At 45.7% G+C, this 25,063-nt stretch overlaps 1 protein-coding gene across 2 annotated transcripts in view; it reads left to right on the plus strand.

The window, feature by feature from the left end:
* Positions 1-312: 312 nt before the first annotated feature.
* Positions 313-25,063, plus strand: part of LOC311022094 (inactive dipeptidyl peptidase 10-like) — a 73,531-nt gene continuing 48,780 nt past the window's right edge. For both annotated transcript variants that reach the window (XR_014598086.1, XM_084023124.1), the window contains exon 1: positions 313-541. Coding sequence is in view for 1 of the 2 variants with exons in the window: in XM_084023124.1 (XP_083879250.1) it covers positions 485-541 (57 nt within the window). In the remaining variant the exon portion in view is untranslated. The remainder of the gene's footprint in view (positions 542-25,063) is intronic.

The following is a 25,063-nucleotide window of genomic DNA, read 5'->3' on the forward strand; positions in this document are numbered from 1 at the left end:
TGTGTGTGTGTGTGTGTGTGTGTGCTCTATAAACACGCAGCATCAGTTGTATCCTGTTATGTAATCTTTCCATGAGGAATTCTAGCTTTTATTTGAATCAAGTAAAAAAGCTTCATCCTTGTTCCATCAACGTGTCCAGTTATGATATTTGTATTAATAATGATATGTTTGGATGAATTCCATAGGCTACATGTTGTATGTGGGTTGGTGAGGGCGAACCTGTCGGATGAATGAACAGCCCGCCTCGCGCTCACAGCTCGCGCACCACCAGCAGCTTTTACGCGCGACGCGTCATTGGCTGAGAATCCACGCGTGTCACCGGGACAACGGCGAACCAGTACCGGCGTCCACCCGACCAGTAAACTATAGTTTAGATCGGCTCCCGTGTATCTGATCACTCTCAGCGCGGCGGATCGATCCGCGGATTGGACCCCCCCCCCACCCCTCTCTGCTCTCCGGCCGGAGCTGTCCGCGGTGCTGAACCATGAACCAGAGCGCGGGAGCGGCGCAGCACAGCCGGCGCTACTCAAGCGACGAGAAGGTAAGAGCACCGCATGCACACTGCTGTCATGTAATACACTTTACATGAGCGGGTTGTGGGTTTGAAGCTGAACTTCCAGGAGGCTCAGCGGCAGTGGAACTTGTCCGCCGGCCGGAGGAGTTGCGAGGAAAGCGGACTAAAGTGGTTTAAAAGAGCGAGAGAGAGTTGTGGAGACGTCATGTTGTTGTGTTTTGCTTCAGCGATGTTCCATTCATGATTCATAAGAGCTTCCTCTCTCCAGCATCCTCTTCATTTAATGATTCATGCCATATTGAATACTAGACCAGTATGGAAGAGGCAAATATTAACATTTCATTTGAGACGCATGTCTTTGTGGAAGTGGAGCGGCTGCCGGACTAAACGTGTGTCTCAAGGTCCCAACTCAGACTCCTGATGCGGATCACAGCAGCAGGAGTGTACGCGTGCTGTGAATGAGAAGGACACGTGATGTGCTTTAATGAGCAGAAACATTTGGCCTGTTGGTGGCGCTGCATTGCTCACACGGGTTTGATCTTCTCTGTCGGACTTATAAGAGAAGTGTGTCTGATTTATAACATTCAGAAGTATGTTTTTATTTCTGTTGAACTGGTCTACATACGGAGCCGGTCCTCCAGAGTCCACCACGCTGCAGACAAACTACACTTTTTTTATGTTTACAATTCCTGAAGGCCCCCATAGTCCTGTGACACGCTTGGAAAGGGAGGGGTGGAGCGGAGGCTTGGTCAGTTGCAATCTGCAACCTCACCACCAGGTGAACACTGCTGCTTTAATCATCCTCAACAATGGTACTATAATCGGATTAAACATTTTTAAATACATAATCTGGGATGATTAGACGTACTTTGCTTTTTGTAATCTGATCATGCATCCAGATTATATATAATGGGCTACTACGGCTAAATACGTAGAAACACACAGACGTTATATTTCTAATGACTATATCACGTTAGTATGAAAACAGTGTTCAGGGAGAAGCATCAGTTCAAGTTTATTCAACAACAAGCAACTCAAAGTGCTTTCAATGAGACGTAAAGAGGAGGCAGCAGGAAGGATGCATGAAATACGGAGCAGAGAAAATGAGCTGAAAGGAATAAAACCCAGTAAACTAGTAGAAAACATCACAGTGCAGCCGAAGGATACTGTCTGTGGTCACATTTTGTGGACATTACCTTGTCAGAGAGTTTCATTTTGAATCTGGCATTTTAATTTACATTTCATTGCATCATATGTTTACAACAGAGCCGTTTGCTGCATCGAGGAAATCTAAATCACAAACACAAAGAACAGAAGATTCAGAGTTAGACCTTTGAGTGTGTTTAGAATTCTGTGAAGACCTTTCTGTCTCCATCCGGTGAGTTTGAGAAAAATGTATTTTTAACATCAGTGTTCAACATCATTAAGGTTCATTATGAAGGGGAACAAACAGCACATAGAGGGAACGGTAAATAAGTCAAAGATTAAATATTCAATCGTTGAATATATTCCATGTATTTGAGATGGAGCTCCTTGAGAAATCTCCATATTAATGAGCTGAAGGTCGATAGGAATCCTCTGTGAAGTCGTTAGGATGTGAGGTTGTTATCGTCGTTAGGAAGTAAAACAAAAGGAGGACGAGGTACGTCAACATTAGTGCGTTTGACGAAGTAAAACAAGCCACTGATGTTAAGATTCAGGTTTTCTGGGTACGATCCGCTCTACACAGTTAAAGAGTGTTTGCTGATTATTTGGGTTCTTAGATTCTTGACAATAGTTCTGTCCTCCAGAGGTCCTTGGCTTTCCAGCTGGATCTACAGAGATTTGTATGAAGTAAAGTTCTGACACGAATCTCTCCACCTGACCTTGTTTTTTCTGGTATTTAAAGGGTTTAGTGAGCAGTAAGTGGCGGGGAGGCAGAAAAGATGGTGAAGCAGGCGGGTTAAATGCAACACATGGATCATGAAACCAGCACCGATATCTACCGGGACACGGACACAAGGACGGCCCGGTCCCGGAGAGGGACGGATGATTCCCAAAGACTGGGCTGTTTTAGTGCTTCGTCGTGCTTTAGAACAACAGGAATGAGAGTTCTACTAATCGAGACGTACAAATAAATAACAGGAATATTTGGGGACAGAGAGAAGTAGTAGCACCTGGGAGAAGTTTCAGTTGGTTGCAATCTGCATCTTCGTTAGCTATGACCTACAAATGGTGAAGTGTGGTTTTATATGGCGAGCTAGTCGCAAGTCAAACTGGAGTTTGATTTTTATATAAACGCCTGCGAGAGCAAGAGGAGTCCTTTGGAAACATTTTCAGAAGAGAAAAGACAGAGATTTGATGTAAACATACTCTGATAATGATTTGTTGTTGTTTCTTTACATATTTGCTGTATGATAAGAGATGAATGAACTGAGTGTTTACACTGTTGGAGATTATTACATACGTTAAACACAAGTCGGACCAAGAGTAAACAACTGTAAATGGAGATAAACGACTTTATGATGATAATAATCCAGTGGATCAATGTCAGCAGTCGTCTCTGTGTTCCACATGTGGAGGAATGACATCTAATCTGTCACTCTGTGTGACTCTAATGGACGAATGGACCGGTCCACTCCGTCTAGAGACCCGAACAGTGCAGCAGCAACATGAACGTCTGTCATCGGAGCCACCATCACAGCAGCGTTCAGTCGTCACTAAACTCAGCTGCAGAGAATAAAACAATGAGGACAATAGTGGGCTTTATTCACTCTCATGCCTCCGCCAGGGTTTTTACATTGAACTGAGGCTGTGAGCAGAACCAGTTCTTTTCTTTTTATAATCACAGTTTTTCTAATGATGGATTCTGAGTTGACTTTGCTTTTCCATCTGGGTGAAGCACTTGTTTACCCTTCAAGATGCACTTCTTACAGTCCACTTTCTTACAGCATGTTTTTCTCCACAGAAATGATTCACCCATTTCTTATTGTTTGATGAATTTGCACGTCAGTAAAACATTTTGTGATGTTTTTGAGACGTGTAACTTGATAGAGAATGTGAATATTACACACTTTTTACCCAAACCGAGGTCGACTTTACTGAGTTGCTGCACCACGAATAAAAGGCATCAGCCAATCACGTTGAGCTGCTATACCAAACCAAGACAGCCAACTCTTTTACCTGACGAAGGCCAACGTCCGCTTCCAGCAGCGAAGCAGATTGACATTCATGTGGAGTTCAACATGGTGAACTTTCAGCATGTAAATTATCTCGGCAGGTGATGGCCTTCACATTCCAAGAACAAATATAGAAAAGTGGTATTGACATTCTCTCATAACTCACAGCAAGAACGTGAATACGCTTTTTTTTCCAAACTCCTTTGAACTAAGTTTCCCTCCAGTTTCAGTTCCAGCCGATAACGGCGTCTGGTTCCCCCTCAGGTGAACAAAGTTCTGGATCATTAGTCCAGAGATTCAACCGGTGGACTCTCCAGGTGATCCGGACTCTTAAACATCCTTCCCCGTGTCCTACTAACCACAATTATACGGCCTCACGGCGCTTCCTGAATGCTAGATTGTCATTATCTTACTCTGCTCAGATTCCCCAGCGGGAACGTTCTTATCAAAAGCAACACATTGCCAGGATGTAAAACGTGCTTTGGGGGTGGACTGCATCTGCCTCGGGGGGCGGTGCTGCTAAAAAGGCCCATGTGGCGTTTAGTGACGGTGATTGTCCCAGCGGGACGGCGAAGGTTTGGCTTTTCTAATGTTTTTGTGACCGCCGCTTTGTCCCGTTGCTCTCAGCGCCGCCGTCTCGGTTCAAACACTGAACACCTTTCACACTTCATGTGTGCTGGGTGGTTGGTATCAGATCCCTGGAAAAGAAGAAGCCAAAAAGCATTGAAGGAATCTGATGTTCAAACCATTTCCCAAAGTGGTCACATGTGTAATCTCAACGCCTCCGTCTGTAACAGGAAGTGGTGAGAGGAAGTAGCCCTTCCTGTGATAATGTCCGACTGAAGCAGCCATGAAACGTCCCTCCAGGGTCTCCATACGACGGATTATACAGAACTGATCCCTCTTCAGTTTACTGGAAGCCCATTGGCTGAGGGAACCCTCCATGTGTTTGTATTTAAGCTTGGTAGTTATTGGCCAGACTCAAAGCCACGCCCCTTCCAGCGTTGTATGCTAACAAATGGCACAGCCGTTAGCTCGTCTCGCTAGCTAGCTAGCTAACTTACTTAGCTAGGTTCTATCACTAACGTAACATTACCTTCACGGATGTGTTTTGCAGCGATGCTTTTTATCAGCCGCAAACAGAAAGGAGGTCTTATATTTCTATGTTCCACTGACTTAACCTCGCCATTTTCAAACTAAACTGTATACATTTAGATGCAAATTCTTCATCTTCTTCTTCATCTTCTTCTTCTTCTTCTTCTTCGTCTACTTATTATAATGCTGTTTTTGGCGGTTTCCAAACAGCAGAGGACAAAAACACAAGTATTGGATTTACATGGATTTGTGACATTGTGAGAATCCAACGCCAAAACGCCAAAACACGACACAACGTTTTCCTTTTTTTCTCCGACATGTGAGAGATGATCACATCCTGGACTGAAGAGTTCCTTCCATGTGGTTTTAGGTAGTTTCTTCCCCCCCGGTGCACACAGACGGGACAGCCTGGTGTGTCACTGAAGGTGAATCCCCTCGGTATGTTTGGGCTCACCAGAGAGACCCGGCTCCACAGGGAGGATGCAGGATGGAGGATGGAGGATGCAGGATAGAGGATGGAGGATGCATGATGGAGGATGGAGGATGGAGGATGGAGGATGGAGGATGGAGGATGCATGATGGAGGATGGAGGATGGAGGATGGAGGATGGAGGATGGAGGATGGAGGATGAAGGATAGAGGATGGAGGATGCAGGATGGAGGATGCAGGATAGAGGATGGAGGATGCAGGATGCAGGATAGAGGATGGAGGATGGAGGATGCAGGATAGAGGATGGAGGATGGAGGATGCATGATGGAGGATGGAGGATGCATGATGGAGGATGGAGGATGCATGATGGAGGATGGAGGATGGAGGATGGAGGATGCATGATGGAGGATGGAGGATGCATGATGGAGGATGGAGGATGCAGGATGGAGGATGGAGGATGGAGGATGAAGGATGAAGGATGGAGGATGGAGGATGGAGGATGAAGGATGAAGGATGGAGGATGAAGGATGGAGGATGGAGGATGGAGGATGAAGGATGAAGGATGGAGGATGGAGGATGGAGGATGGAGGATGAAGGATGCAGGATGGAGGATGCAGGATAGAGGATGGAGGATGGAGGATGAAGGATGGAGGATGCAGGATGGAGGATGAAGGATGGAGGATGCAGGATAGAGGATGGAGGATGAAGGATGAAGGATGCAGGATGGAGGATGAAGGATGGAGGATGAAGGATGCAGGATGGAGGATGCAGGATGCAGGATGGAGGATGAAGGATGGAGGATGCAGGATGCAGGATGGAGGATGAAGGATGGAGGATGCAGGATGCAGGATGAAGGATGGAGGATGAAGGATGGAGGATGAAGGATGGAGGATGCAGGATGGAGGATGAAGGATGAAGGATGGAGGATGAAGGATGGAGGATGAAGGATGAAGGATGCAGGATGGAGGATGAAGGATAGAGGATGAAGGATGAAGGATGAAGGATGAAGGATGAAGGATGAAGGATGGAGGATGAAGGATGAAGGATGAAGGATGAAGGATGGAGGATGAAGGATGGAGGATGAAGGATGGAGGATGGAGGATGGAGGATGCAGGATGGAGGATGGAGGATGCAGGATGGAGGATGCAGGATGGAGGATGGAGGATGGAGGATGCAGGATGAAGGATGGAGGATGCAGGATGGAGGATGGAGGATGCAGGATGGAGGATGAAGGATGGAGGATGAAGGATGGAGGATGGAGGATAGAGGATGGAGGATGGAGGATGCAGGATGGAGGATGCAGGATGGAGGATGGAGGATGGAGGATGCAGGATGGAGGATGCAGGATGCAGGATGGAGGATGGAGGATGCAGGATGGAGGATGCAGGATGGAGGATGGAGGATGCAGGATGGAGGATGCAGGATGCAGGATGGAGGATGAAGGATGGAGGATGAAGGATGCAGGATGGAGGATGGAGGATGCAGGATGGAGGATGCAGGATGGAGGATGGAGGATGGAGGATAGAGGAATATGGAGCTCTCATCACAGCCGACACATGGAATCAGATCTCACGCTTGAAGGCATTCAGGAACACTGGAACACGTCGACCAGCAGATTATGTGACTAGTTGGCGGTGGAAAATAAAATCAAACGCAGACCTTGTGGCTTCTTACATGTAACTGACAGGAAAAGGAGACCGGAGTGCTTTCACCTTGAGGGACAGCGGAGGCCTATAATTTAGTGAGTGATTTAAAGTGATTTTTCGTTTTAAACATACGTATGGTTGAAGACGGTTGTCAGCAAAGGCCACGACGGGGTTTAAGCAGCTATACTGAAGCAGAAGTTGACTGCTTACAGACTGCAGGACCAAACCAGCTGTTTCTTTTTGGGGTTTTATAGCGTTGGCTGTCCTCATGATGAACTCGTGAGAAAACAAAATCCTTGAAATTGGTTCGACTCCAACTTAACTCCTGTCAGCTGTGTCATGGGTTTGTTGTGTGTAATCTTCTTGGAGTCATTGTAATGGGAAAACCACCAACAGGAGTGACCTGCCTTTTCTCTTACCCAAGGAGCATTACACCGTATATATGACATATTCTAGAAATACTTTTAATAACTTCTACTCTATGAAACAAGTTATATCAGCGTTCATTTTCAAACTCGCTGGGGTCTTTCATGTCAGCGCTCCCGTGAAAGAGGTGCGCCGGGGGTCGACACAGCTGGAGAGCCAATCAGGAGGCTGGTTTTTGAAAGGAGGTGATTGTTATTGCAGTTTCCCAGCAGCCCCTCCTGCTCGGCTCCCAGGCGTACGCAGCGCTAGCTAAGGAGACGAGGTGTGAGGCAGATTGCATCATTGTGCAGGTGTGAATGACTCTTATTGGCTGGTCGGATCATTATAAAGCACACCGTGGGCTCGACTGCAGTAGAAGAATGCTTTTATAATGATTTTTATTTGGGATGGTGGGGACCAAACGGGTCCCAATGAGGAAAACCAAAGTTCTGATTCTTCAGGTTATGGTTTATTTGACGGAAGGATCTCATGTCATGATGAGTAATTATGCATTGAATGCCTGTTGTTTGTCATAAAAGATTCAAATAGGATGTGATATGTTGAAATTCCCTTTTCTTCATTGCATAGATGTGGCTCTTCTCTCTGTTAGCTCTGGTTTTGGTCTCTACCAATCTGAAAAGGGAACAATCTTTTCTTCAATGAAATCTCTGCAAACTTTAGAAAGTAAGAAAGTAAAAAATCACAAGCCCATTACGGATAAATGATGATTCAACATGATGATGTCTCGACTGCATTCTGAGCAGTTTGCTACTTTGTTTAGTGAATTTCTTCTGATCAAAATGTCAGACATAACAAGAGTTTGTTGATTTTAGGATATAGTTTCTTACGCCACGCTTCAACGTTAATAATTGTTCTTTTCCAACACATCTTTACTGATGTGAGACATTCACACAGTACTGTAACTGTGATTAACCCAAACATCTCCACCATCACAGTAAATATGACACACACCTTTTATTACCTTTGGATGCCGTTCCTCTGTTTTAATTACTCAATATTTTGGGAACATTTTTTATTTTTCTCAAACGTGATTGAAAACAGTCTTTTTCCACATCATCCATGATTTCTTCTGCTCTTTTAAAGCCTCCAGTGAGCCGTACAAACCTGCAGCTTCCCCCCGCTGTGAGCTCAAACCCAGCAATCATACATTCAACAAGGGGGCGGCACCTCTTCCTGTCAATCACAGAGCTGCTCCTCTTCATCCTACAGTGTGAGATGAAGCTCTGATGAATGAGATAAGCTTGATTGGAATTGAAATTGTTTCCGTTCTGGGAGACGAGAGCAGGAGGAAATGTGAGCAAACTCACGTTCAAACGTAGCAGTAAGTAACATCATCAAGTAGATGTAGAGACTTCACTCGATTGCTGCTATATTCAGATATTTTCTAGTGATGATTAAACACGGGAATACAGACAGAACCAACCAACTGTGGATCCTGACAGATGGACTCGCTTCTGACCTTAAAGACAGGAATCAGGGCTCGTCTTTTGCTTGTGGGCACAAGCATATTTCTGCCGTTACCTCTCTGCTGCAGGTGTGAGATGGTGTTAACAACGGTGGTGAGGCCACACTGACACTTAAATGTCAGTCTGGATTGAGGGCGGAGCCTGAAACACATGGACTACAGGAGTTGTTGGGTGTTGGGATATTGAGTTCTTTAACCTTTCACAGACGTCTCTGGCAGCTCCGAATACATACGGATCAATGATATGTCCAGCTTCTCCTTCAGAAGCAAGAAAACCCCCAATCCAAAACATCTTGCTGAGCCAGACCAGAGGTGTGAGAGGAGGACATCCAGTTCATCCACATGGTGTCATTGATATCAATGCAAACAGATGATTATACCTCAGCGGGACGGCTGGTACGGCCATCGCTAAGAAGCAAGCAAAGGTTGCACTATCTTGTATGTTGGGATGTCCTCACAATAGTACCTAGCATCTTACCCTAGCTAGCTTGGTTGTACACCAGCGGTTAGAAGTGCTTGAAACTTCTTTACTGTACCCACGCGATATATTGTTGTTTCACTTTCTCCTCACAAATGTACTGATTGGAAAAGTGTCTGCTAAATGCCCAAAAGGAGACAATTCTGAGAAACTGGGTCACTGGAGTGAGCAGAAAGCCCGACAGGTCAGTATCGCCATGGTTACTGACATCTCTCAGTGTTGGTCTCCCAAAGAAACAGAACCCTTCTCCTCCTGTTTATCTGGAGGGACTTTACTGTAGAGGACATTCCAGATGTCAAGCACACAGCGGAGTCCTGCTGAAGTCCACGTCGGTCCGTCTGACTCACGTTGTTTCCATCTCAACAGACGCCCACGCAGGCAGCCTGGAATCCCCCTGCGTGGTTTTGTACTTCCTGCAGTTGGGTCGGATTATGTTCTTACTGCAATAGACCTGCACTAAAGGTTAACTTGGAAACCATCTGAGAACAAACGGTCTTGGAACGGTTGTGTTGGTCCACATTGTGTTTCAGGAGCTTTAGTTTCCCGATCCTTCCATCTCCTCCTGGTGGGTTCAGTGGAAAACCAAACCTTTAGCTGGTTCAAGAACAGCTTTAGCCTTTTTAAAAAAAATCATGCATTTATTCACCCACACAGTTTCCAAACAAAATAAACGTTTTCAAGCAATCACTTTTTAATCATTTGGTTGTAAACGAGGCCACTCACAACGCCCCCCCCCCCCCCCCCCTTCTCTCAAAAAAACCTTTAAATGTCTCTTTGCTTTAGAAATGTTCAAGGCCAACACTGTTTTCCTGAACTGAAAAGCAATAGTACTCTTGAATCTATGAAATGCTTTCCAGCCATAAATACAAAGTGGTTTCCAAGAAAAGTATGGAATATATAATGTAGTATATTAGTAGTATATATAATACAGTACATTATCTATATTTCCTCACTAATAAAGACCCGCTCGTAACAAACGCTGAGACCTCTGTGCTCGTTGTGTCTGAGCGAGTCATTGACCTTTCTCACTTCCCTTTTTAAACTGGTGAAAATGGATGCCCTGTGTGAGGCTCAGGCGTTAATTGAAAGGCCCTTGGAATACATTTTTCAGGAGTGGTGCATTGTTCACTGTTATGTATTTAGTTGAGCTTTATAAGAGGGTTTGGGGGTGGCCCACTAGGGGGAGCTCCAGGCATAGGTCAGGGGGGTTACTGCATAGTTTGGTTCTGCGGTGGTTGTTGTTGTCGTGCAGTGCTCAGCAGAGTGAGCCCGTGTTCCCTGTACTGTATCACAGAGTGTTATTAAATGTTCATGCATTCTACAGTCTACTCTCCGGTCATGCTTATAGATAAGAAGATCTAATACTGGCGACGAGGCGGATGTGTACGCTCCAGAGACTTGGAGACATACAAGGACTCACGCATACCGAGTTACGAGAACGAACGGCAACAGCTAACAAGCGGCTAACGGCTAACAAGCGGCTAACAGGACACGGTAAAGTCGGACTTTCACTAGAGAAGCTACTCACTGTCAGATCATGGCTACTTTCGGGAGGATTGAAGAATTCTCTGGGGATAAAGAGGCTTCGTGGGAGGAGTACGCAGAGCGGCTGTAATGTTTTTTTGCAGCAAATGAGATCGATGCCGCCGAGAAAAAAAGAGCAGTGTTGTTGAGTGTATGCGGAGCAGCCACGTACTCCATGCTACGTTCCCTGGTGGCTCCAAAGAGACCGAGTGAGGTACCGTATGCTGAGCTGATTGGCAGTCTCCAGCGCCATTTCAGCCCAAGACCTTCTGAGATAGTGCAGCGCTTTCATTTTCACAACTGTAAGCAGCAGCCTGGTCAGTCCATTTCAGCATTCATTGCGGAGCTGAGGAAGCTATCAGTGCATTGCAATTTTGGAGACCAGCTTGAGAACATGCTCCGCGACCGGATTGTGTGTGGCGTGCGGGTGCCAGCCCTGCAGAGACAGTTGTTATCGGAGCCGGCTCTGACCTTCAAATCGGCTGAGGAGAAGGCTATGGCAGCGGAGACAGCAGCTCTTAATGCTAGTATGTTGCGTATGGGACTATCTGCTCCCCAGTCAGAGGAAGTTCACAAGACAACTCACACAGCTGACATTAAAAAGGAGATGGGGGCTACGATGGAGGTGAAAAAAAAGTGTTTTCGCTGTGGAGCTTTTCATAGTCCCTCAGAGTGTAAATTCAGCACGGCAGTCTGCCACTTCTGCAAGAAGAGGGGACACATCGCACGGGTCTGCATGAAGAAAGCTCAAACCAATACTGCCTCCAAGCCTGAGGACCCGCCTCAGGCTCAGACACATGCTGTTACATTGGAAAGCCTGGGCCAGGAGGAGTACTTCCTGCATCATACCTCCGCACACCAGCTGACACACAAGAGGGCGCCGTACACGGCTAAGGTAATCCTGAACAAAGTACCCCTTACTATGGAAGTAGATTCTGGTTCAGCATGCTCACTGATCAGTGAAGAGACATACCACAGCCTATGGCCAGCAGACCCACCAGCCATTATGCAGGTCACAGGGGTGCTCAAACAGTGGTCACAAGCCCAGCTACAGGTGCTAGGAAAGATTCAAGTGGAAGTCGAGTATCATGTTTTCAAAGGCACACTCTCACTTTTCGTGGTGGGAGGGGAAGGAGCAAGCCTGCTCGGCAGAGACTGGTTTCAACTACTAGGCATCGATGTGACGGGAGTGCACGCGATCCAGCACCAGTCGATACAGTCCATGCTGGAGGATTACAATGAGGTGTTTGGGGAACTGGCGGCTTGCCAGGGACCACCTGTCTCTGTGGCCGTGGACCCAGAGGTAGCACCTAAGTTTTTCAAAGCGCGCCCAGTCCCTTTCGCGCTGCATCCAAAAGTGGATGAGGCTTTGGACAAGCTGGTGGAGCAAGGTGTCCTGGTTCCAGTGAAGTATTCCAAGTGGGCCACGCCCATTGTGCCAATTTCTAAGAAGGATGGGAGCCTCCGGATCTGTGGTGATTACAGATGCACGGTGAACACAGCTGTACTCCCAGATGTATACCCCCTACCAACTGTATCCGAACTGTTCTCCTCTCTGGCAGGGGGGATACTGTTCACAAAACTGGATCTCAAGCAGGCGTACCAACAGCTTGTCCTGGATGAAAACGCAGCGGAGCTACTGACCATGAACACACACAGGGGACTTTTTAGGCCAACAAGGCTGCAGTTTGGAGTATCAACGGCTGTGGCTATTTTCCAGAGGTTCATGGACACCCTGCTGGCAGGAATTCCAGGAGTACAACCATATCTAGATGATATCCTCATTACAGGGAAATCTCCAGAGGAACATGCAGGCAGGCTGCAGGCAGTGCTGAGTCGGGTAGCAGAGGCAGGACTCCGGCTGCAGAAAGAGAAATGTGTGTTTGCTGCAACAGAGGTGGAGTTCTTGGGATTCCGCGTGGACAAGGAGGGAGTGCACCCCACAACAGAGAAGGTGGAGGCCATCAGGAATGCACCCACACCCAAGACAAAAACGGAGTTACAGGCGTTCCTGGGACTTCTGAACTTTTACAGTTGTTTTTTAGAGGGCAAAACGACTGTTTTGGAACCATTGCACCGACTGCTGGACCATGATACAGCCTGGGACTGGACGGCAGCCCACGATGCGGCCTACAGACAGGCAAAGGAACTGCTTCAGGCGGACGGCGTGCTGGCCCATTATGATGTGCGAAAGCCCATGGTGTTGGTTTGTGATGCCTCGCCATATGGGGTTGGGGCTCTGCTGAGCCACGTGGAGCCAGATGGACGCGAAGCACCTGTATGTTTTGCCTCAAGAACCCTCACCCCAACGGAACGGAACTACGCGCAGATTGACAAGGAGGCGCTTGCTGTTGTCTTTGCTGTGAAGAAGTTCAACCAGTACGTGCTGGGGAGAGAGTTTGTTATCTACACAGACCACAAGCCGCTGTTGGGACTAATGCATCACTCCAGGCCGGTACCACAGATGATATCACCTCGCATGCTGCGCTGGAGTTTGATGTTAGGTGCGTACCATTATGAGCTGCGTTACAGGCCCGGAAAGAAGCTGGCTAATGCTGACGCCCTGAGCCGTCTGCCCCTGGCTCACGGAGGGGCTGAGGTCCCGCCCCCGCTGGAGGTGTTGTTGCTGGAAATGGTCCCTCAGGCTCCACTCCACGCAGGACGGATCAGCAGCCTGACACAGAAGGATCCAGTGCTGTCTCGTGTGTTGCACTGGTTGCTCCATGGCTGGCCGACAGGGAGTCAGGAGGAGCGTTTCCAGCCTTTCACCCAGCGGCGTGACGAACTGTCTGCACACAAGAACTGTGTGCTCTGGGGGAGCAGGGTGGTGGTGCCCCTGGCAGCGAGAGCTGACGTCCTGAAAATGCTGCATGATGCTCACCCAGGGATCGTCCATATGAAGGCCCTGGCGAGGAGCTATGTCTGGTGGCCTGGCATGGATAAAGAGGTGGAGAGGGTCGTGAGAGCCTGTGAGGCCTGCCAGCTCACTCGTCATAACCCACCCAAGGCTCCGCTGCACCAGTGGGAGTGGACCACCAAGAAGTGGTCGAGAATCCACATCGATTTTGCAGGACCGTTTCAGGGGAAGACATTTCTGATCGTGGTGGATGCCCACTCGAAATGGCTGGAGGTGTCTGTCATGCCATCTATGTCTTCTGGTGCTGTCATCAACATGCTGCGGCTGCTGTTTGCTACTCATGGTATCCCTGATGTCCTGGTGTCGGACAACGGCACAGCTTTCACGTCTATCGAGTTCAAGGTTTTCACCCAGAGAAATGGAATCAGGCACGTGACAACGGCACCGTATCATCCCTCCTCTAATGGCCAAGCTGAGAGGATGGTGCAAACTACAAAGGATGCTCTGCGGAGGATAGCCGTCGGGGACTGGCAGACTCGGTTGGCCCGTTTCCTGCTGGCCCAACACATCACACCAAACTCAACGACCGGGAAGAGCCCCGCAGAAATGCTGATGGGTCGTCGGCTGATGACCGCACTGGATCGCCTGCACCCAGACTCGCAGGATGAGGTCCGCACAAAGCAAGAGGAACAGGCCTGTAACCAACAACGAGGGCCGAGGCTGTTTCAACCTAGGGACTCTGTGTTTGCCCGCAGTTACACAGGGGCAAGATGGATGCCTGCGGTGGTGGAGAGGGCCACGGGGCCAGTGTCATACAGTGTGAGAGCCCCTGATGGCCAGGTACATCGGCGCCATGTGGACCAGTTGAGAGGGCGCGAGCCAGAGGTAACTGAGGGGGATTCTCCCCAGCCCCCGCCAGCTAGTGAGTCTCTGCCCCGAGAAGGAGCCCAAGAGGGGGTAGAGTCACAGTCGGGGGGGAGAGAGACAAGGGCTCCTGTGGAAGTGGGGCATTCTTCAAGCAGCCCCACAAGCTCCTCTTCTGTGCCTGTTCGCCGTCAGCCCTGCAGGCCCAGAGTTCGTCCCAAAGGGTGGGACGATTATGAACACTAACTAGGGGAAAGGAGTGTTATGTATTTAGTTGAGCTTTATAAGAGGGTTTGGGGGTGGCCCACTAGGGGGAGCTCCAGGCATAGGTCAGGGGGGTTACTGCATAGTTTGGTTCTGCGGTGGTTGTTGTTGTCGTGCAGTGCTCAGCAGAGTGAGCCCGTGTTCCCTGTACTGTATCACAGAGTGTTATTAAATGTTCATGCATTCTACAGTCTACTCTCCGGTCATGCTTATAGATAAGAAGATCTAATATTCACACAAACAACATCCTTGAGAAAGCAGCCAACTTCCAAAAACTGGGTCACACCAACAGTTTCCCCCCCCCAAAACAAATTCATTATTCTCAGCTGCCATTTAATTGTGTTGCTCTGCAGATTCAAAATGAAATTATTATCTGTTTTCTTTTTCCCCTCACAACTTGGAGAATGTCAGGTACTTATACAATAGAGATGCTGTATAATTCCTGATTATGTGAGTGAGACTAATCCTGAATACCACAGTGGACTCGCAGCTCCTAAAACTCTATTTACACCTTCCATGTACTGGAAGACAGTGTCTATATGTATAAATGACCAACAATACGTTTTCATAAAGTGTGAGCCAGGGGTGAGATTCATTTTTTGTTTTTTTGCATGCCTTCTACAATTCCATAAATAGTTGCCTCTAATGAGCTAATAAAGCAGGAGAACAAAGATCAGCACTTTTGTGTAAGAAGTGACAAAAAACTTCTCAGAGTTTTAAAGAGTAAAAGAAACACCAGACACATAAAAAGGGAACTTTTGGGATGGAGAGCGTGCCTCGACTGCATCGAAATAGAACAAAGCCATGACTGCAAGCACTAAGTTTCATCCAAACTTGTGTTTGTGGGGAGGGAGGATCTCAGAGACAGGATGAGACTTCACCCAGGGGACGGGATCAGGATCTGGGGAGCTCGGCGTCTGAAGTCCTGATGTATAGGGACTCGCCTCGCTGCGAATGGACAAACTGGATTATTCCTTTTACAGTTCGTAGCATCCAGAAATGCCACCTATTAATGGGTGTGAATCTGGATCAGGGGGGGTCACATTGTTAGGGAAGGAGTTTGGACTCTGTATGAGCTTTAATATGAGCCTTTGGATCTGGATCAAGGAATCATATTCAGGTCAGGAGATACCATTACATTCTGAGCCTTCATGACATCATTTTCTAACGTTAAGGCAACACTGAGGAAGGTTTCTGGTTGGACCTTTATAGTTGAACAACTACGTTAACTTCCTTAAACAACGTAACATGAGGACAGAACACACGGCACTTCAGAATCACTGTCGTCCTGAACACTGGTCTCCTGCTTGAGAGTCCTGTGTTCGTCTGACCCATCCACCAATGAACCTGAATACATGTGAGCGTCTCACTCAGACCATTGGATGCGTCCCAGTTGTATTAATGTCGTCTGTGAAGTGACAGAATGTAAAATATAGCAAATAAAACAAAGCTGGATTCGGATATACAATATAGTGTTCTGTGGATTTTTGTCGTATTTTCTGCAGACTTGTTGCAGACTGTAAATGCTTTTATGAGCTCTGTCGTCTCGAAGCGTTCAGCAGTGTAACTAAAGCAGGTAATGACTCATCATGAACTCATTAGAGGCACCAGATGGTGTCTAAACCGCTGGATTTGGCAGCAAATTAAAATTACTTTTCAACTGTGCAATTTTAGCATCAAAGCAGAAGAATTGCAGCCGACAGTTTCACCACATGGATGCAGAGCGGGCCGTGATGAGAGGCTGCGAAGCTAAATCCAGTATGACGGCGGTGAGATGGTGATGTGGACCAGGTGACCAGGTGTGGACCTGCCACTTCGAATGTTCTACGTGACGAACCTGGAGTGTAAAGTTGAAACCAGCTTTAATTGCAAAAAAGACAGATGGGTATTAAGTAAAAGAACAATATATATATATATAGATATATATATATATATATATAAGGTGAAATAATGTCCACGGCTGCACGGTGGTGTAGTGGGTAGCACTCTCGCCTCACAGCAAGAGGGTCCTGGGTTCGATTCCCGGGTCGGCCCGGGTTCCTTCTGTGTGGAGTTTGCATGTTCTCCCCGTGTAAGCGTGGGTTCTCTCCGGGTTCTCCGGCTTCCTCCCACAGTCCAAAGACATGCAGGATGGGGATAGGTTCATTGGTGACTCTTAATTGCCCGTAGGTGTGAATGTGAGTGTGAATGGTTGTCTGTCTCTACATGTCGGCCCTGTGATAGACTGGCGTCCTGTCCAGGGTGAACCCTGCCTTCACCCAATGACAGCTGGGATTGGCTCCAGCCCCCCCGTGACCCTAAATACAGGATAAGCGGTAGAAAATGGATGGATGGATAATGTCCACTTCTGATAACCTTTTAAGAGGCCGCCATTGTTTAGAATGAACAGTCTACCTAAGTCACGCCCCCATTGGTCAGTTCGCTGCCTTGCTGGACACAAACATATTTCTTGAACCCTTGGGAGGCCGATAAGATGTGTGATCCCACGTAGTTCTGAACACATAGTGCCCGAAAAGTTGAACTTCTCCAACACGAGCGACGCAACGGAGCGGACCCACAATTCATTTGGGCATAATGTGATGTAAGCCCATGCAAAGTCAATGAGATCGGTCAACGGAAAGGTGCATTGTGAACGCGGCCTTCCAGCTGCCGTGCAAACTAACCCAGAGGTGTCACATCTCATTCAAACCGTTAGTGAAGCCTGTGGAGGATCTGGGAGGACAGAGTAACCATCAGGATAGAAATGTTTGATCACAGGAGGAGAACCACAGAATCACTGCGTATCAATTGGCATTTTCCTCTAACGGGACCGTTGGAGCCGAACTATGCCAGGCCTTCATTCCCTCAAACCTAGACTACCTCTGTGAACCATTACGTAATGTGTTGGCCCTGTCCAGTTTCTCTTATTGAAGATTGTCAGTGTGATATCTCAAGAAGTTATTTCAACTTGGGCCAAGTTTGATGCTCAACACTTAGTAATATAGGTTGGACAAATAGTTCATGAGGGAATATAGGACCTGCTTTGAAAGAAAAGAAATGCATCGGTGGAAAGGGAACAAAGGCCTGTCCCCCTCTTCTATATTGGGACCCTCTTGGGAGAAATGCTACTAAAATAGCTCACTATGCCAACAATCACAAGGACCGCATCGTTTCAGGACTCGACGGATCCAGATTAGAAGACTATATGTTGGGATGACTCTTTTACCGTAAATAACAACCACAATGTGGGCTTGTTAGGAACGGGGTGAACATGTCTGACACGGTGAGTTACTGCCTGAGACGTGGAACAAACATCAGTGTCACGCCACACCGGCCCAATAATAAGCCGGAGAGCAAACTAAATTTATTTCCAAAAAAGAATCTCACTCTACAGAAAAACAAAAAGAACCCTAGGGGTTTCCCATGAAACTAAATCAGACTCAGGCAAAATAACAAAAAACCAACCAAAAGGAAACCTGCAGCCTCTTCTTCTTCTTCTTCTTCTTCTTCTTCTTCTTCTTCTTCTTCTTCTTCTTCTTCTTCTTCTTCTTCTTCTTCTTCTTTTTAATGGCGGTTGGCAAACAACTTTTTGTGCATTTCCGCCACCTTCTGAACTGGAGTGTGGATCAGAATGGTTTTGGACGATTATCGTTGGATGAGAAAAACAACAAAAAAAAATAAACCAAACAAATATTCCATGAGAATATATTTAAAAACAAATAAATCAAACCAAATACAAAAAAAAACAAAAAAAACAACAACAAACAAAAAATAAAAAAATAAATAAATAAAAAAAATAAAAATCCTAAATAACTATGTTATCAAACATATACCATACTAATAATACCTTAATACTTATATTCTTTTAATGAGTCCTGTCTTTTCTAAATACTTAAATATTGCTTTATATCCTACATGCCCTGAGTTCAGTCATAATACCTCTTTAATACTAAATTTAATTTGCTCCCTACTCAGTCTGTCTTTTAGAAACCTTCTTTGATACTGGTACTTAGGACAATCTATAATTACATGTTCAATAGTTTCTGTATGATTACAGTGTTCACACAAGCCAGTTTCATGTTTCCCTATTAATTTCATTGTATTATTAAGTCCAGTGTGCCCAAATCTCATTCTTGATATTATATCTTCTTCTTTTTTATTTCGACAATTTTCTCTCATCTTTCCTACTTCCCTTTGGATACTGTAGTACATTCTACCTTTGTTTTCCTTGTTCCAACACTCCTGCCACTTCTTCTTCATTTCTTATTTGATTATGCTTTTAACCTCTGCCTTACTATATTTAACTATCATATTAACTTCTACTTTTTTTGTTGCGTTTTTTGGATATTTGTCTGCCATTTCATTTCCATCTACACCTATATGGGCTGGAATCCAAGTGAACTTCACTTTTACTCCTACTTTGGTAATTCTAAATACACTTTGAGCTATTTCTACCAGAATATCTTGTCTTGATTCTGATTTCATATTTTTGAGACTGATTAATGCACTGCTTGAATCTGATCCAATTATTACTTTGTTTGGTCTATTTCTTTCTACCCACTCAAGAGCTAACAGAATAGCTATCATTTCTCCCGTATATACTGATAAATTGTCATTTATTATTTTACTTGACATAATATTTAACTCTGGTATGATGAATGCTACTCCTACTTTGTTACTAATTGTCTTTGAAGCGTCTGTGTATATTTTAGTAAATGATGAGTATTGTTCCTCTATATATCTATCTACCTGATCCCTATTTATACTTTTTCCTTTCTTCTTCTCTAACATATGTATATCTACATCTATCTCCCCTATTAGCCAAGGTGGAACAGTGGAAAAAAGTACAGTGGGGCTTATCTCTAGTTCCCCTATCCCTATTTCTTTTACCGCATCTCCTACCGTCCAACCAAAGCTCTTCAGCTGTCTCTTTTCCTTTTCTTGGCATTTTTTAAAAACGTCCTGAGTGGGGTGACTGTCCTAATGGCCCTTTAAGTTTGCCCAGTATGTAAGTGAAATCTGGTTTCTTCTCATTTCTAATGGCATTTCGTTCATTTCTACTTGTAAGGCTGACACTGGGGTTGTTTTAATAGCTCCACAGCAGAGTCTCAATGCCTGATATTGAATTGTGTCTAGTTTATTTAGTAATGTTCTTGAAGCAGACTGGTATATTGTGCATCCATAGTCAAGAACTGCCCTGATTAGCCCAATGTAAACAGTTTTCAGTGACACTCTATTTGCTCCCCACTCTTTACCCCTCAGACATCTAACAACATTCAGTACTTTTTTACATTTTTCAATAATTTTTCCTATATGGACTTTCCAAGTAAGATTTTTGTCGAACCAAATACCCAGATATTTAAAACATTCTACCCTCTCTAAATTTTCTCCATACATTTTAAGCTGAATCTGATCTTGAATTTTCTTTTTTGTGAAACATACTACTTTTGTCTTTGCTATTACCTGCAGCCTCATGGCAGGCTGCCATTTATCAGCCTCACCCAACTGGACCGTACCACCTGCCCAGGTACGTGGGGGGTGAGCCACACTGACATCCAAACAAACTCTTGGTATCTTTAAAACACCGTGAACAGTGTCTTCGTGATGTCAGCAGGAACTGATTTTAGGAAAACGTGGCCGTCCATCACCACAAACTTATCAGTAAAATGGCATTTTCTGCAGAACCAGCTTCCCTGTTTTCCTGGACATTGGGAGAGCCCAGCCCCTCCCTTCTGAGAAGACCTAATCAGCCAAACCTGAACTCATTCTGCTTGATTACCCTGGCAAGCAGCTGACCCCCCCCCCCCCACACACACACATCACAGGCAGAACCAAAATAACTATTTGAAATCCACAAACCATTAAATAAGCTTGTGTAATTTATACACAGCCACCAAATGAATCAAAGTGAAACCTTCTGAAAATAACGATTAAAGAGACACCATGAACACTTCACCTTTCCACAGTCAGTCAGTCAATCAGCGTCATCGTCGTCCAGATGATTGAATCTTTGACGTTGTTTCCATAAATACGTCCCCAAACTCTTAACAAATGGGAATAATGCTCACTGGCTGCTCATTCCAGATCAGATCACAAAGGTGGAGGATAATTCTCATCTTCCTTCTACTTTAAGCGTTTTGGATTTGTTAATTTCTATCATTTGTTCTGAGGATCAGGATATTTCCATTTCCTTTTTCCAAACATCATTGCAGTTTAATTTGTGTGTTGTGGTTCAACAATAGTCGGCACAAAAGCCTGAGACAGCTGCACAGTAGCTCGTCTCTAGATTACATTCCCTCCTCTGACTCTCCCTTTCCAGCTGGCTGAGCTCCATCTCGCTGCAACAAACCAGAAGAGACACACATTTGTGTCACACAAAAAAACTCCATGTGCACAAAATCTTTTTTGGGATACCTGTCAATTATGATTACACATAATAAGATACGGCTGCCTTGTTATGGTTCATGTCGTTCAGAGGAACACAGCGATTTGAATAAGTCAGCCAGTGGAACCGAGGCGCCGCCTCTCCACTTGTTAATAGCTCATGAGAGGTTTCCCAGGACGCGGCTGTTGTGTTCAGCCGGCGGGGGGAAATGGCTTCCATAGCAACTCGGTAAACGAGGAGGGGCTGTTGGAGCAGATGAGCTGAAGAAACAAACAAAGAAGAAGAAGAAGAAGAAGAAGAAAAACACCTGGAAGAATGAAAAAAAAAAGTCTCCTGGTGCCGTTTGAAATGCTATTTTTGGTTCTGCTCTCGGGTGCACATCCAAAAAATGCTGTTACAAATAAAAGGGTTCTATCGACTTGTGAAAAAGCAACTCGTGAGAACGGGAAACAGGAACACAAACTAAACACATTAAATAGAGTGGTTCTCTGGACGGTCTGGTATTCTATATAGTCTATTTATCTGAATGTGTAGGATTAAAAACAAACAACTTACGATTATTAATTAGATATCCAATCATCGCCATTCACTATAATGATGTATGTTTTGAAGCAAATTGATAGACAGTACATTGTGTATTCTTGGGGAAGGTATGAGCTTGTCCGTTATTCCATTTAGATCACGCATGTCCTGATTAACATGTCCGTATCTCTGGAGAGCAGAGGTATGTAAATCCAACATGGAGTTCTCCCATGTTCTTCACCTTCACAGATATTCACCGTCCTATGTTGTGCTTATGCTCTCCACACTTTTCTTATCTTCCCAACACCCACACACACACACACACACACACACACACACACACACACACACACACACACACTCTCTCTCTCATAAACAATATCGACCACGTTAAGCCTCCTGTTGGCTCCACACACCATCTCCCTTTACTATCTACCATTTTGTCCTTCATAGCACCTCCGTTTAGACACTCTTAAGCCGTGCAGCTTCTCTGATTTCACTTTGGTTTAAAGGCTTGCTGTGCACGCCCAGTGTCAGAATAACCCTGCTCACACACACACACACACACACACACACCTTTTGCATGTTATCTTCGGCTGCCATTGGATGTCCTGCAGAGTGTGATGATAGAGGCGGTCATCCAGCCTGCGAGCGGAAGACAAGATCTGAGGTGCAGGTGGAGAAGAGGCTGGAGAAGCAGCTGTTTAATGTGCTGCAGCGCTGCCTCATTATGCTAATCCCACTAAAGAGAGCCTCCATAGGATGCAGACATGCATGAGCTTTTATTGGCTTTGAAGAACAGAACATGCTCAAGGAATAAATCCACGGGGAGCTGGGGTTCCTGTTCTCTGGAAATGTGTTTGTATGGATGAAGTGGACTATATATACACATGCATATTGCTCCTCTTTCCCCATCTCTGTGTTTTGAAGATGAATGCTGCACCACGGATCAAAGCTGCAGAAAGTGGGACATACCAGCACATGTTTTAGTTACGCTGTATGCCGATGATGCTCCATGCTATCTGTCAGAAAAACGAACACGGATTACACATTATGGCGGTTGTAAATGCAGCATACATTTACTGTTAATAGCGACACGTTTCCACTGTGCGGTTTAGCCAGTGCTCCTTTGCATCAGAAGTGAATGCTTATTTAGCATGTAAGCGTTTGCATTGCTGCATTATGGGTAGAGCAACTGACACTAGTATAAAGCAACTGAGAGAGTCCACACAGGGTCAAACAAACACGGGACTTTGAGTCGGGAGAAGTTAGCTAGCATAACTGCCAGTTGTTAGCATCGTAAGAAACTCGCAAATTTGACATTTTATAAACTCCCATATTTCTACAGTGGCCCTAATATGACGTCGTACCACCTGGAAGCCATTCTTTGCTTTTTTCAAGGAATGAGACAATGACAAAATCTTCTTCAATGCTGGATTTTGTTTTGCGAATTTTCGATAAAAAACATGAAAGCCTGAACCCGTGAAAGGTTTCTGTGCCCAACACGTTTTATCGTGTGATGGATGTGTAAATTCCTTCAGTCAGTCGTCAGTGAAGTTACCACACGTTTTTGTAAACCCATTAACCCGTGAAGACGGAAGTTTATTTTGAAAAGACAGTAAGTAATGATAGTAAGGAGCCAACAAAGAGACGCCGGAGGGGAACGTGGAGCGTCATAGTGTGAAGCTTTGGACGCCCATCAAAGAAAAGTAAACTGGTACGGATCTTTATCCTTTCATGTAGGTTGTATTGTGTCGTGTTACCATGCCGACGAGTCCCAGAACGGCTCTGAAAACCCCGCGGGACCAATGAAGCGAGTGTGAATTTGTTGTGAATTAAGTGCATTTTTGTCAGAAAAGGCTTTTCTTTTCCTGGGCCGGTGACCTCTCATTGTACAAGCCCATTCAGAGAATAGGAGGACGGAGTTAGACGGACTGTGATAGAAGCTGGGATGAGACAGGGACACTAATGGAGGCCGAGCACAGCCGCCATCTACATCTATATAAAGCTGAGTGCTGGTTTATTGCACTCGAGTCGCATTTGATTTGATTGCTCTCCTGCCTGGTCTCCTAAAAGTATGTTAACATACAAGAATCCTGCATCGTCAGTTACGTTTCCAGGGAAACCTTTTCCAATTAGTTGGTTGTTATTGGCGTATCACAGTTTCTAAACACAAGAAGAAGAAGAGGGATGATTGACGGACAAACACAAGACTTTGGCCTGAGAACGTACCAAACATACTTATTTTAAAAGGTTGGACATGTAGTCACATTGATGGTTCGGGGTTTTTACGGAATGAGGACCAAGGCATTCTTCATCCTGCTGTGGCCTGCCTGCTCTCTCCCTGTCTGTCAGGCCAGTGAGGCCTGTGAGCCTACGGACGTGGTGTTACTTCATTTCTCTTTTCATACAGGACATGAACAGTGGCCTCTTGGGTGAAATTCCAGTGACCTTCGATACACGAACCTTAACAAAGTGGTCGTTTTAAACTCAATCAGTGCCATCAGTGTATTTAGACCTGAAAATATCGTATCATGCACACATTTTTGCTCATATCTCAGAAACTGAGGGTCGTAGAGACTCGGGAGTGGATGTCGTCTGAAGTCAACCCTTCTGGACACACCGGCCTTTAGCCCGTGTCTCTACGACTTACAGTTCTGGAGATACCGCCAAAATAAAAAAGGAATTAAGCCTAACCCCAACCCCAACCCAAACCCAACCATAACCCTAACCTAAATTTTCACATTTCTGCTTATATCTTGGGAACGGAGGGTCGTAGAGACTCGGAGTGGGTGGGGTTGGAAGTAATTCGACCCTTCTGAACACGCCAGTCTTCACGACTTACTGTTCCAGACATACAGCCATACATGCTTTAGATTAAAGTTAGTTTATTTCAATGAATGCTGATGTGAACACTGCCTGCTGCTGCCTTGAAGCTTGAAGAAGGAAACGTGTTTTTCTTATCTCTTTGCAGCTACGAGTCATAAACAAAAGGAAACCTTCTGGATGCTTTCATTTTTCAACATTTTCATATATCTCTCGCCCCGGGGTGCCTCTGAAAAGCAGTAGAAAGATCACACTCATCTCCCCATTAGTATGCCTTCCCTGGGGAATCGAACCCCCGAGGCAGAAGTGAAGACAGTTTGCTTCCTTGCGGCATCTCAATTAGCTGACTTTCACCAAACTTACACAAAAATAGGAGAATTTTCCTTCAAGTGCTTTTCTAATAAGCAGCACGTGTAAGATGTTAAAGTTTCAGACGACGGCCTGTTCGTGTGTTCGTATCCTCCGTTTGCTGAATCTGACTTCCTTCAGCGCCGGGAGGAGGCCGTCTGACGGAGCGCTTCCTTGGACATTTATACGACGGGTCATTCAACACCTGAAGGATCCGTGAGTCCAGCCTCCCTGGTCTCCTCGGTCCCCATGTTAAACCAGTTTAAGACCTGAAACCAGTTGC

Source organism: Eutrigla gurnardus (genome assembly GCF_963514095.1).
Source record: "Eutrigla gurnardus genome assembly, chromosome: 12".
NCBI lineage: Eukaryota > Metazoa > Chordata > Actinopteri > Perciformes > Triglidae > Eutrigla > Eutrigla gurnardus.